Source organism: Citrus sinensis, chromosome 2 (genome assembly GCF_022201045.2).
Source record: "Citrus sinensis cultivar Valencia sweet orange chromosome 2, DVS_A1.0, whole genome shotgun sequence".
NCBI lineage: Eukaryota > Viridiplantae > Streptophyta > Magnoliopsida > Sapindales > Rutaceae > Citrus > Citrus sinensis.
The window spans coordinates 1,480,331-1,495,298 of NC_068557.1; the positions used below are offsets into that span (position 1 = coordinate 1,480,331).

General features: G+C 36.9%; 1 protein-coding gene across 1 annotated transcript; it reads left to right on the top strand.

Annotated features, from left to right (window-relative positions):
- The first annotated feature begins 8,520 nt into the window (after positions 1-8,520).
- Positions 8,521-12,618, top strand: LOC102607428 (G-type lectin S-receptor-like serine/threonine-protein kinase RLK1). The gene is made up of 3 exons (XM_052434278.1): positions 8,521-8,833; positions 9,007-9,468; positions 12,251-12,618. Exons 1-3 carry the CDS (start codon positions 8,521-8,523, stop codon positions 12,616-12,618), a joined length of 1,143 nt encoding a protein of 380 aa, XP_052290238.1.
- Positions 12,619-14,968: the final 2,350 nt, after the last annotated feature.

A 14,968-nucleotide genomic window follows, 5' to 3' on the forward strand; every position in this document is an offset into this window, starting at 1 on the left:
TCAATATGTAAATTATTTTATGACATGGCTACCTTTTATAATTTTGTCTATGAAATATTTTGCAAGCTTAAATTGTTGCTATGGACTTTCATGAATTTGATACGAATATTTTGTGCTTATGTATGATTTCAATTATTTATGATTGTACGGGGGCCACCTCTTGAGAGCCAGAGCATCGCAAATTTCCACATATAGTGCAAAGTACCACATATAAGTCATTATGTTTTGGCTCATTGTCCGTAGTTATTCTGATTCTAATCGTATTATACGACATATATGTTCTGGACCAGTACTGGGTTTCTATTTTGAGTGTACACATGATATTCTGATTCTGTTTCTGGTCGGGTCACCAGAACTATAGGTGACACTATGTGACATGAGTTAGCTATATGCTTTCTGTGTATGCATTATACGATTTGCTTTCATAATTGGTTATTCTTTTGATATCTGAATTACCATGAATTTATGTTATCTAATTGAAATATTTTGTTTTATGAAATTTATGAATTATAAAATATGTTTTTGATTAAAAGAAGACTTGCAATATTTTTTGTATCGATAGGCCTAGTGTGTTAGGAATGTTTTTACTTACCGAGTTAACGGCTCACCCCTCGTTATTACTTTTTGCAGATTAAATCATTTTTGAGAGGTGTGCTTAGCTTTGGAGTTAGAGATTTCATTTCCATTTGGTAGTTGAATAAGATGAGGAATAGACTAATGTTTCTTTTTAGTTTATTTCTGTTATGAATTTGTAATTTGGAGTTTTGAGACATTTATTATTTTTATGTTTCATGAGAGATTATTTAGTGTTAAACGTAAGAATTTGTAGATTTATTTGAATAAAAATTTGAGATATTTCAGTTTGAAAGTTATGAGTAAGGATTACGATTTGTAAGTAACCTCCTTGTTGTTAGATTTGGGGTGTTACATAAGATCCAACTAAGTTACAATTTTAAGGAAAAAATTAGTAATAATAGAGTTATATTTTATTTAATAAAATATCATAACTAATTATATTTGTAATTTATTATGTGAATGGGACCACAAATATTTATAAGAGATCTATGGAAAAAATATTATCTCTTAACTCTGCCAATTGTACCAAGTTAGAACCATAAAATACTATTATATAATAGAGATTATTAATTTATAAAGCTCAAATGTCTCAATATCCATTAGTTAACCTTGGCGCGAACTAATTTCCTTACATGATTCTTGGATTTTTTGACTAATCACTTTTTTTTTCCAAGCTGGCTAATTAGATCTTCACAAAACTTGTTGTTAGGTTTACATGGTTTTTACTATCTTGTGCTGGTCCTGTGTAAAAACTTCGTTGTGAAATAGTTGTCGTACGTTACAAGAGCTTTGTAACTTGTAACAAGTTTTGGGGAAAAAGAACAAAAATATTAAGCTATACGACAAAATACATGCGGCGTAGAAGGAGAAACTTAACATAACGAAATTATGGATATTGTTAAGTTATGTTAAGTTGCATTATGATTTAACTTATATTAACCCGAAGTTGTTATAAGAAACTCAAGAGTAAATATTGATAAAATATAACGTTTGAATAGTTGTAATATTGATTGACTGGAGCTGACCACGCATCTCATCGACCTCAAAATCTCCTCCCCTCATTCTTAAAAGGTTAAAGTCGAGTGATCAAATCTCCGTGTGGATGTGAGAGTTTATTTATTTATTATTTTCATTAATTTTAGATTTTGGGTTGGATTTCAACTTTTATAAGTCAGTGCAACTTCCAGGAAACATCCCACTTGACTTCACGTCCCAGCATATATTTTAGATTGAATCCTCTGCAATTAATGGAGGAAAAATGCTTTCAGCTTATAACTTCTGCTGAATTAACTTTGACTGATCAAAGTCAATTCACTGTGATCCTCGACTTTAATGTTGCGCCGTCGTCGCCTTGTCGTGGCAAGACTATTCCAAGATAGAAACTAAATGAAGCAAGTTACGAATTAATAACAACATTGACTGTCAAAGTTTTAATTTTCATTTTTTTGACTCGTAAATGTTTCTCTCCTCACTGTTCTCATTTCATGATTTATTTCAATCATTTTTGTCCGTGATTATGTTATATAATTTCTTGTAGTGCTTCTCTGTTAGTAAATTGGTGGGTAAAGCAGGACCGCAGCTAAAATAAAATTAGAAGAAAAAATAAAGAATAAGCACAAAAGAGAATACCAAAAATTACGTGGTTCGGCTTTTAGCCTACGTCCACAGGCGAAAACAAAAGGAAATATTTTACTAGTGAAAAGAAGTTACAAGTATTGTAGTATTTTAGCTCACTTCCCAAAATCTCAATACACCCAAACTCTCAGAACACTAATCACTCAAGAGTTTATTAAACTCTTAATATTCTCAACACTAAAGGAAAGCAATGCTTCTCTCTCGATGGAATTGGATACTAAAATGAGGGTGGGAAGCCCTCTTTATATAGCCAAAATTTTGGCTTTTTTTTTTTTGAACAAGTCAAGACGGCACCACCAACAATGGCGGGCCGTGTTGAATGGCATGGCACCGGCCATCTAGATGGCTAGTGCCAGCCATGACTTTTAACATTCTCCCACTTGGAGATTAGATTGAGAATCAATCAATCTCCACACCATCCTTTCTGCTTCGCCGTAGTTATATTGCCTACGTTGCTGCTAGACCACAAGAGGATCTACTCCAGACAAACTTGTCAGTATTGATCGGCTTGGTCAAAACATCTGCTAGGTTCTCTTTGGTATGGATTTTCTGCAAATCCACACTTCTATCTTCCACTACTTCACGAACGAAGTGATACTGAACTCCTATGTGCTTTGTCCTAGAATGAAAGGATCGATTCCTTGCAATGTGCAAGGCACTCTGACTGTCACAAAACACACGAATTTTTTGTTGTTTGTGCCCGAGCTCCTCCAATAACCTTTGTATCCAAATAGCTTCCTTGCAAGCTTGTGTAGCTGCCATGTATTCTGCTTCTGTTGTAGATAAAGCCACAATGGTCTGCAGTTTCAAAACCCAGCTTACAGCTGCTCCCGCAAGTGTAAACACATAACCAGTAGTGGATTTTATTTTATCAAGATCTCCTGCAAAATCTGAATCCACATAACCCCTGACAGTAAACTTTAATCCTCCATAACATAATGCAACATCTGAGGTTCGTCTGATGTATCTCATAATTCTCTTCACAGCTATCCAATGCTCTCCACCAGGATTCGCCATGTATCGACTGATTGCTCCCACTGCTTGTGCAATGTCTGGTCTTGTACATATCATAGCGAACATCAAACTTCCCACTACTGATGCATACGGTACTTGAGACAACTCCTTCATCTCCACTTCATTGCTAGGACACATACTTGAGGATAATTTGAAATTAACAGGAAGTGGGGTAGAAATTGACTTACAATCTTGCATGTTGAAGCGTCGTAAGATTTTCTTCAAGTAGTTCTTCTGAGAAAGCCAAATATTCCTGTTATTTCTGTATCGGTGAATTTGCATCCCTAGAATCTTGTTTGCTGGTCCCAAGTCCTTCATTTCAAACTCCCTAGCCAACTGTGCCTTTAATTCTTAGACTCGATCTTTGTTGGGGCTTGCTACCAACATCTCATCCACGTACAACAGTAAAATGATGAAATCATTATCTTCAAACCTCTTGTAATATGCACAATGGTCTGAACTGAGTCTGTTGTATCCAAGGCTCATAATGAAGGAATCAAATCTCTTATACCAACACCTCAGCGCCTGTTTGAGACCGTATAGAGATTTGTTCAACCTGCAAACTAAGTTCTCCTTTCCTGTTTCTGCAGAACCTTCTAGCTGGAGCATATATATTTCTTCTTCAAGTTCTCCATGAAGAAATGCAGTTTTCACATCTAACTGCTCTAGATGTATGTCAAATGTGGCACACATTGCCAAGACTATTCTGATTGTTGTAAGTCGAACCACCGGCGAAAATATCTCATTGAAGTCAATACCTTCTTTCTGAGCATATCCTTTCACCACCAATCTCGCACAATATCGCTCTACTTGGTTATCGCCATCACGTTTGATCTTGTAGACCCATTTATTTCTAATGGCTTTTCTTCCGTGTGGTAGTGGTATAAGTTCCCATGTCTTGTTATTGTGTAGAGCTTCAATTTCTTCCTGCATTGTTGTCATCCACAAAGCAACATCTAAGTTGTTTAAAGCTTCATGGAAAGTTGAAGGCTCTTCATCTTCTGTTAGAAGACAGTATGCAACGTTGATCTCTATGACATACTCCGAGTACCATGCCAGCAGTCGTCTCTCACGAGTTGACCGACGAACTTCTGGAGTCTCAAACTCGACTGGTTCTTGTTCCTCGTGCTCTGGTGTTGCTTCAGAAGAATCTGAATCTTCTGGATTATTTTCGACACATACCGGCACAGTCTCTGACTTTTCTTTTACAATGCCATCATCTCCATCTTTCATTTGCAGTTGATCTTCTACAAAAATAACATCTCTGCTGATGACGATTTTGTGGGCAGTGGGGTCCCACAGACGATACCCCTTTACTCCATCAACATATCCCAAGAAGATACATCTTCTAGATTTTGCATCCAGCTTTGTTCTTTCTTGGGCATTGTACATCACATACACAGGACATCCAAATGCATGTAGGTAGGAATAATCAGCTGGTTTTCCAGTCCACATCTCCATCGTTGTCTTCAGCCCAATAGCTGTAGATGGCGATCGATTTACTATATAACAGGCAGTTTTGACTGCTTCTGCCCAGAATGAATTGGGTAGACCAGCAGTCATCAACATAGCTTTTATTCTTTCTGTAAGAGTTCTGTTCATCTATTCCGCCACTCCGTTTTGTTGAGGAGTGTATGCCACCGTGAACTGCCTCTGAATACCTTCTTGCTTACAGAAAGCAAGAAATTCGTCGTCTGTATACTCTCTACCATTATCCATCCTCAAGCACTTGATCTTTTTACCAGATTCAAGTTCCACCCACGCTTTGTATTCTTTAAACACTAGAAATACATCTGACTTTTTCTTAATTGGATACACCCAACATCTTCTGGAATAATCATCAATGAAAGTCACCATGTACTTTGCACCTCCCATGGATATATCCGGTGATTCCCAAACATCAGAATGAATTAAGTCTAGAATGCATTTACTTATAGCAATAGATCTACTGAATTTTAATTTATGCTGCTTACTTGTAACACAATGCTCGCAAAATGGTAAACTTACCGATTTGAGCCCCGAAAGCAATTTTTACTCAGAGAGAATCTTCAAGCCTTGTTCTGACATGTGGCCAAGTTTGAGACGCCACATCATCGTTGATTCTTCTCCATTTGACGCGACACACGCATTAACCTCCTGTAGTGTTTCTCCTTTAAGCATGAATAAATTAGCATCGATCATTTCTGCCTTCATCAATACAAGCGCACCTTTAACGATCTTCATTATTTCATTCTCCACATGAGTTTTGTCCCCATGACTATCCATTTGTTCCAAAGATAATAGATTTTTCTTCAGAGCATTGACATGTCGTACCTCCCCAATTGTGCGAATTATACCATCAAACATTTTTATTTTGATAGTATCAATACCAGCGATCTCCAAGGCATGATCATCTCCCATATATACAGATCCTCCTTAAATAAGTTCATATGTGTAGAACCATTCTCTCCGAGAGGTCATGTACCAGATAGCTCCTAAGTCTATAAGTCAGACATCAGATAGTCATTTTCTGCCTTCTGAAATAGTTATTGCCTCATTGTAGAGAATTTCGCCATCATCTGAGGTACTTACTACATACCCCTGAGCATTTGATGACTTAGGCTCTTTGTCCTCTCTTCTCTTCTGGTTACTCCAACACTCTTTCTTGACGTGCTCTTTCTTGCCACAGTTGTAGCATTTAACATTCTTCTTACTTTTGGATTTTGATCTACCATGATTTTGACTCCCACTGGGGCCATGTTCCGTTGATCTCCCTCTCGTCACCGATAGCACCTCTGCTTGCTGCGAACTTGCTTGTCTATTTTCCTTATTTTTCCGCCTGCTCTCTTTATTTAATACGGAAGCTGCAACATTGTTGAAAATTAGACTGTCCATTGGATTGTTGTTCGCCAGTTTGATGATGAGTTGATCATATGAATCTGGTAGACTTTGAAGTAGAAGCTCTGCACGTTCATTTTCCTTTATATTATGACCCAACGTTGTGAGTTGTGAAAATAGAGTCTTCAAGGCGTTGATGTGGTCGGTCAATATTGTAGATTCCGCCATTCGAAGAGTATAGAGTTTTCTCTTCAAGAAGATTTTGTTGTGTAGTGACTTGGCCTCGTACAATTTTGTGAGAGTATCTCATATTTCCTTTGCTGTATTTTTCTCTGTCACACTGGATAATACTCCGTCTGCAAGTGCCAAGTGTAGATCAGAAATGGCGTTGCCATCTATCTCGTTCCACTTGTCATCAAATATCTCCAAGGGCCTTTCTCCAATTGCTGCCAAGCAATTATTTTTCCTCAATACAGCTTTTATCTTCATTTTCCACAACGAAAAATTATTTTCGTTAAACTTCTCAATTTCATACTTTGCCGCCATTTTGTTGATAAATACCACACACAAGTTAGTGCACTACCTTGAATACTTGTGAGTATGTGTGAGAATGCACACCAGGAAAGTTCTCAGGAAAGACTGGAGGGATCACAATGGTCCCACTTAAAACCCAGACTCCTAAAGCTCTTATCGCCTTTGTGACAGAACTTTCCTAGACATGTACAAAAACCACACAGTTGTTTTACTCACACCACTATTCCCTACTTTGCACCGCAAAATTCTTGGATCGCTCCCACCGTTTCACGTGAATAGTACCGTATACGTGACAGTACCGTATACGTGAATAGTACCGTATACGTGAACAGTACCAGACTTTAAAAAATACAACCAATAGCTCTGATACCACTGTTAGTAAATTGATGGGTAAAGCATGACCGCAGCTAAAATAAAATTAGAAGAAAAGATAAAGAATAAGCACAAAAGAGAATACCAAAAATTACGTGGTTCGCCTTTTAGCCTACGTCCACTGGCGAAAACAGAAGGAAATATTTTACTAGTGAAAAGGAGTTACAAGTATTGTAGTATTTTAGCTCACTTCCCAAAATCCCAATACACCCAAACTCTCAGAACTCTAATCACTCAAGAGTTTATTAAACTCTTAATATTCTCAACACTAAAGGAAAGCAATGCTTCTCTCTCGATGGAATTGGATACTAAAATGAGGGTGTGAAGCCCTCTTTATATAGCCAAAATTTTGGCTTTTTTTTTTTTAACAAGTCAACACGGCACCACCAACAATGGCGGGCCGTGTTGAATGGCATGGCTCCGGCCATTTAGATGGCTGGTGCCAGCAATGACTTTTAACATTCTCCAAATAGTTACTGCAATGGCTTCTGCTAAATTTTACTTCATATTCTTACTATTTCTGTTTCCATATGATCTACATTTAGCCATTGCTCAAACCAATGGAACTGTACCTGTGGGCTCCACTCTCACAGCAGGCACTGACAGCTCTCCATGGCTTTCTCCTTCTGGTGATTTTACATTTGGATTTCACCAGCTTGGTAAAGAAAACAACAGCAATGATCTCTTCTCGCTTTCAATATTTTACAACAAGATACCTAAAAAAATTGTTGTCTGGTACACAGATAATGAAGATCAAAATCCTGTTGTCCCAAGGGGATCACAAGTAAAGCTTACTGCTGATCAAGGGCTAGTGCTTAATGATCCTCAAGGAAAACAAGTTTGGAGCTCTAAATTGATATTGGTGCAGTCGTTGTTGGCCATATGAATGATACGGGCAATTTTGTGATTGCAAGCAGCAGCTCTAGTAGGTTATGGGACAGCTTCAGCAATCCTACGGATACATTGCTGCCAGGGAAAATGATGGAGACTGAACAAGGGCTTTTTTCTGGAAAATCGGACACCAATTTCTCGCGAGGACGGTTCCAATTTCGCTTGCTTAAGGATAGTAACCTCGTCCTCAATATTGCAAATTTGCCTACTGATCTTGCCTACGATGCTTACTACATTAGTGGTACTTATGATTCTACAAACTCATCAAATTCTGGTTACCAAGTGATGTTCAATGAGTCTGGTTACATGTACATATTGAGAAGAAATGGCCGGAGGTTTGATCTTACAACAGAAAGAGTAGTGCCAGCTGCAGACTTTTACCATAGAGCAACTCTCAATTTTGATGGCGTTTTCGTGCAATCTTTTTATCTAAAGAATGGTAATGGAAACTGGTCTGTTGTCTGGTCTCAACCTGAAAATATTTGTGTTAATATTGGAGGAGAATTGGGAAGTGGTGCTTATGGATTTAACAGTATTTGCCCAAAAGGGTATTCTTTACTTGATGAGAACGAAAAATACGGAAGCTGCAAAGCAGATTTTGAATTAAGTTGTAATGGAGGAAGACAGGGTTATAACAAAGAATTGTTTGATTTTTATGAGCTTAAAGATACAGATTGACCTATGTCAGACTACGAGCTTTCCAGGCCCTATGATGAAGTGCAATGCAAAAACAATTGCTTGAGTGATTGTTTTTGTGTTGTGGCTATTTTTCGAGGTGATAGCTGCTGGTCGAAGAAGCTGCCTCTCTCCAATGGCAGAGCACATAGCAGTGTCAATGGCAAAGCTTTTTTAAAATATAAAAAAGGTGATGATCCTGATCCTCCATCAGTTCCTAGTCCTCCGGATCCTGAAGACAAGAAAAAAAGGAACATGATGAATGTTACAAGATCAGTTCTTTTAGGAAGCTCCGTGTTTGTAAATTTTACATTGGTTGGTGCAATTGTCTTGGTTTTTTCTTCATCCACAAGAAGAAATTGATTATAAACCGCCCAGGCGAAAGCACCATGGAAACAAATTTGCGTTGTTTTAGCCACAAAGAGCATGAATCAGCTACAAATGACTTCAAGAAAAAGGTGGGCAGATGATCTTTTGGTGTTGTTTACAAAGGAGTAATTCAAACAAGCACACGTACTACTGTAATTGTGGTAAAGAAATTGGATAGAGTGTTTCAAGATGGTGAAAAGGAATTCAAGAATGAAGTTGTCATGATTGGCCAGACTTATCACAAGAATCTTGTTCGGTTGTTAGGGTTCTGTGACGAAGGCCAGAACAGGCTGTTGGTGTATAAGTTCTTGAATAATGGAACATTAGCAAGTTTCCTTTTCGAAAACTTGAAGCCTGGTTGGAACCTGAGAGCTAACATTGCATTTCAGATTGCAAGAGGGCTTTTGCATCTACATGTAAATTGCAGCTCTCAGATCATCCATTGTGATATAAAGCCTCAGAACATATTGCTTGATGATTACTACAATGCTCAGATATCGGATTTTGGATTGGCAAAGCTCTTGACATTGAATCAGAGCAAAGCTATTAAGAAGGCTATAAGAGGAACAAAAGGGTACGTAGCTTGTCATGATCCAACCCAGACCTGACAAGATATTGTCCGCTTTGGGCCTTAAAAAGGCCCGCACGGATTTGTTTCTGGGGCGCCCATACACCCCAAAACACATCTAACCAATTAAGGTGTGGATCACTCCTTATAAACCCAGCATTTCTCCCGTGCTTTGTCGTTGTGGGATTCGCCTAGGGTGTTACATACACCCCCCTTGGAGACTCAGCGTCCTCGCTGAGGTTTGCCCCACCATTGCTCAAGAGGACACGCAGAGCCGCTCTGATACCATAATGTCATGATCCAACCCAGACCTGGCAAGATATTGTCCGCTTTGGGCCTTAACAAGGCCCGCATGAATTTGTTTCTGGGGCGCCCATACATCCCAAAATGTGTCTAGCCAATTAAGGTGTGGATCACTCCTTATAAACCCAGCATTTCTCCCGTGCTTTGCCGATGTGGGATTCACCTAGGGTGTTACAAATTGTAATGCCACAAATTTTCATAATATTAAATTATGGAAATTGGGCTTTCATTGAGAATTATGGGTGGCCTATAACCCTTATTAAGAAAGGGATACTAATTATAAATAGAGGTTATTTATGAGATAATTTTAAGAAAGGGTTATTTTTCCTTATTAAATATGGTTTCTTAAGATTCCCTATAAATGTATACTTTTCTCCTTCCATAACCCTAAGTTCACAACATTTATTCTTCTTCTCTGCTGCTCTTTATGCTCCTACCCAAATCTTAGGATTCAAACCTTTGTTTAGGAGAGAATCAAAGCGACGGGTAAGTAATTCTCCCTATTCTCAATAGATTTCTAATCACTCTATCTAGGGTTTATATTGGCATGATTCTAGATGGTTATAGATCATAATGCATGATTTAGAATGTATTTAGGCGTTTTTTAGGGTTTTGATTTATTATGAGTTTAGTTAATCAATCCTTAACGTATTAAGCACAGGATAATTCTGGACAGCATGAGTATCTCGAATTTAAACCTATATTTTCTGAACGAATTTTCTTAAAATATTTATATTTCTGGAAACTAGACATGTAGGGCTTCTTGAGTAAATTTTATTTCATTAAATTCGACTTCGTTTTCAATTTTATATGTATTTTCGAAATAGAAACCACCGCACTGGAAAACTACGATTCCAGCATTGCGATCGGATTCACAAGACTATTTGTACCACCAAATGAACTCGGAAAATTCTGACAGTTTATATGTAGGTTATTATATGTGTCTAGGATTCCCAGTTTTAATTTCATAATTTTCTGATTAGTATTTTATTTTATAAAAATCACGGAACCCGTTCTGTTTGGTTTAGATTATGTGAAAATAGTTTCGAATTTGCTGAGAAATAAATAGTTTTGAAAATGTTTTTGATATTGGATCCTCTTGAAAATTTTACATGGGGTGCTCATGGATGTCCAGAATAGTTCCATAGAATATTATATCATTATGAGTTTTAGATTAAGAGTTAAATTCTGAGAATCAAACCTGTACGGGTATGAATAAGAAAATCAGATTCTTAGAATAAGTTATTAATTGTCATATCTTGTATTTGTTTAAGGTATTGAAGGTGATTGAGGCTCTTAGAAGCTTAGAGGTGTGTTAATTCAAATTTATTTGTCGAGGTAAGTAACTTCATTCCTAGTATACTGGATATGTATAAGTATTTTGATATTATTATTATAAGTATAAATATTTTTATACTACTTAAAGGATTAATTGATTTTGATAACAAAATTAGTTTTATGTAAATGTTTTCAAACCTAAATTCTTTTTAACAGAGTATTTTATAAATGTTTTTTAATATGTAAATGATTTTATGACATGACAACCTTTTATGATTTTATCTTTAACATATTATGCAAGCCTAAATTATTGTTATGGACTTTTATGAATCCGATACGAATGTTTTGTGCCCATGTATGATTTCAATTATATATGATTGTACGGGGGTCACCTCTTGGGACTATATGGGGGCCACCTCTTGAAGGCCAAAGCGTTGCAAAGTACCACATATAGTGCAAAGTGCCATGTATAAGTCATTATGTTTTGGCTCATTGTCCGTAGTCATTCTGATTCTGATTCTAATCGTATAATACGATATATGTCTGTTCTGGACTAGTACTAGGTTTCTGTTCTGAGTGTGCACACGATATTCTGATTATGTTTCTGGCCGGGTCACCGGGACTATAGGTGACACTATGTGACATAAGCTAACCTTTTTGTTTTCTGTATACGTATTATATGATTTACTTCATAAGTAAATATGCTTTTGGATATTCTGAATTATTAAGAATTTATGTTATGTTATCGTGATATATCGTTTTATGAAATTTATGGATTATGATATATGTTTTAAACAAAAGAATGCTTGCAATATTTTTGTATCGATAGGCCTAGTATATTAGAAATGGTTTTACTTACCGAGTTGACGGCTCACCCCTAGTCATTACTTTTTACAGATTAAGTTTCTTTTGAGATATGCGCTTAGCTTTGGAGTTAGTAATTTTCCGTTTCCGTTTGCCATTTGAATTAGAGGAGGAATAGACTTGTGTTTCTATTTAGTTATTTCTATTATGAACGTGTAATTTGGAGTTTGAGGCTTTTGTTATTATTTTATATCCTCGGGAGAGATTATTTAGTATTAGACGTTTGAATATGTGGATTTATTTGAATAAGAATTGGAGGTATTTCAGTTTGAAACTTATGAGTAAAGATTAGTATTTTTGAGTAACCTCCTTCTTCACGTGCTCCGCACGTGTTAGATTTGGGGTGTTACATAGCTCCTGAATGGTTTAGGAACTCAACAATCACAGCGAACGTTGATGTGTACAGCTTTGGTGTTTTGTTGCTGGAAATCATTTCCTGCAGGAAAAGTTTTGATATTGAAATGGGTGAAGAGTATGCAATTTTAACAGATTGGGCTTTTGATTGCTATAGAAATGGGAAATTGGATGATTTGGTTGAGGGAGACATGGAAGCCATGAATGATATAAAATGTGTAGAGAAGCTTGTGATGGTTTCCATTTGGTGCATTCAAGAGGATCCATCTCTTAGACCAACAATGAGGAAAGTTTCACAGATGCTTGAAGTAGTTGTTGAAGTGGATGTTCCTCCAAATCCATCTACATTTAGTTGCTCAAAGCGTTGATTTTAATTTTTAGACAATGTGTGTTTGCATTTTTATTATTTTTCTTATTCAGAAAGCTAGTTGTAAGATCATTTTATTTGTAATTTTAATCAATCTTATTTCCTTTCTTTGCTTTCAAGTTACAATGTTCATCATCACATGAGTCACCGTCTGCATGGTGCATAAAATGGAGCAACTGTTAATTATCACCGTCTGCATGGTTTGGTTGCTCCGTTGTCGTAATGTGACAAATTTTGCAGTTTAGGTGTTGATTAGATTCCCCAGAATGAAAAGACACAATATAAGTTTTAAATAATAGGCATTGGCTTTAAAATATTATGAATGGATAAATTGGAAATGATTTTCCAATAAAATATTCGAGTACATATCATTCCCGTCCAGGACGCACAAAGTACAGAGATAATAGAGAGTTGGACTGTTGGAGTTGTGATTGTTGTGCTGAATATGACATCAGATTTCATGTAAAGTGTGGCAGCTCAGTCTCACTCTCACTATCTATGGTCAATAAACATCACTATCATCATTCTCTCTTCCTCACAGGCAATAATCTTGAGGACTACGGAGATGATGATTCTGTTGATCTATTGTATTGTGACACTTGCAAAAGTGTAAGAATTTTAAGACCAGGGCGCACCTTTTATTGTTGCGGTGAATGTGACTACAATGCCCATGTGTGTTGCGTGGTCCCCGAGGTACTACTAGCAGAGGAGTTAAGAGAGAAAAGGATACATTTCAGCCATGATCATTTCCTGACTCTCCTAAAATACGAGCGGACTAATGAATATGTTGATGATTTTTTATTTTTTGCTATGGTTACGAGAAAGTTATGTTATTCAGCAGCGGGATCTAGCGTATGGTTGCGATCACTGTAAAATTTACCTTCACAAATCCTGTATGGAGTTGCCTGGAGAAATTCATCATCCCTTCCACCACCACCATCCTGTCATTCTCCAAAAACTTTATTCTTTCGAATATGTTTTGGATTACCACGATTGCAAGCAAAGCTTGTCATAAACATTGCTACCGCTTCATTTACAGTTGTGAGAAATGCAACTTCTATCTCGGTATCACATGCGCTGCATTACGACCTTCGATACAATATGAAGGTCATGACCATATTCTTACTCTTTTCGAGAAATTATATTTCATCCCAAAATGGGCAGCCTGCAATTTTGCCTCTTGTGATGCCTCTGTTCTGCGTTGTTTGAAATGCAATTGTTGACGCCGAAATCTAGTCGAGTTAGATAGCAGCTTGATAACTAACCCTTGCATCAATATTAAATTTGTTAGGTGAGGAAACAGTTTGCCAATAGTCAAGGATGCCACGAACACTTGAAATCACAAAGGACAGTAAGGCCCTTTGAAGTTTAAGCCAGTTTATGGGTTTAAAAAAAGTAATAATTTCTAGTTTTTTATGAAAAATAATCTCCAAGCTAAATTATGATGGAAAAAATAAAATAAAATAAAATTTCCATCAGAGAGTCAAACACCCCTTTCCTTTGAATTTTCTAGGATTTTTATAGAAGTTAGATCCTCCTCCCTAGAATTCTGAAGAAGTCCACTAATTTTCAGACCACTAAGAATATGATCCCTAATATTTCAAAGAAAATAAGTGAGTTTTGTTTTGAGTGAGTCTTACTTCCTGGTGATTAGGAGGTAACAAAAGAAGGCTCAATCGTACACGATATATTCGACGATTTTACAACAGAGGAGGCAGAAAAAATAAAGGACATTCTCACAGAGATTCCTGAGAAAATAATATACATTAGAGAGAAATATCTTATACTAACATTGAAAATAAATTGATTTTTCAGAAATGTCTCCTTATTCGGATGAGGTCTTGTTACAATTTATGGTAATGCTGAAGGGATTCTAATGAAAAGATTGTCACCGTTGATGATTACAAAATCTCTAGGAAGTTAGCTCCAATTCTAGAAAAAGTTGCTAAACAAATATGGGGATACTATTGATTCCGATTGTGCTTTAAGCTCTGGTCTTGTGACGGCCCTCCTTTAAAGATTATGCGGGGTTGTGCAGAGGGCATGGGGGTCAACACACATATTAAGGACATCACGGATGAATTAATATTCAATTGGTGGCACTGTCTCAAAGTTGTGCAGCTTGGTGGGTTTAAATTTGATTTTGCCTTTAATCACTTGAATAGAATAGTGGATGCTTGTTGCGTATTGATGATGCTGAAAGTTTCAAGGACATTGACCTATACAAGCTCTGTTGATGCCCAAAAACAACCTTAACAGCGTTTTTTTTTTGGGTTGGGAGGGGGGGGGGGGGGGGGGGGGTGTTTGTGTTGGGGGGAACAGCATGAACTGAGCCTATATAGCGTGTTGAT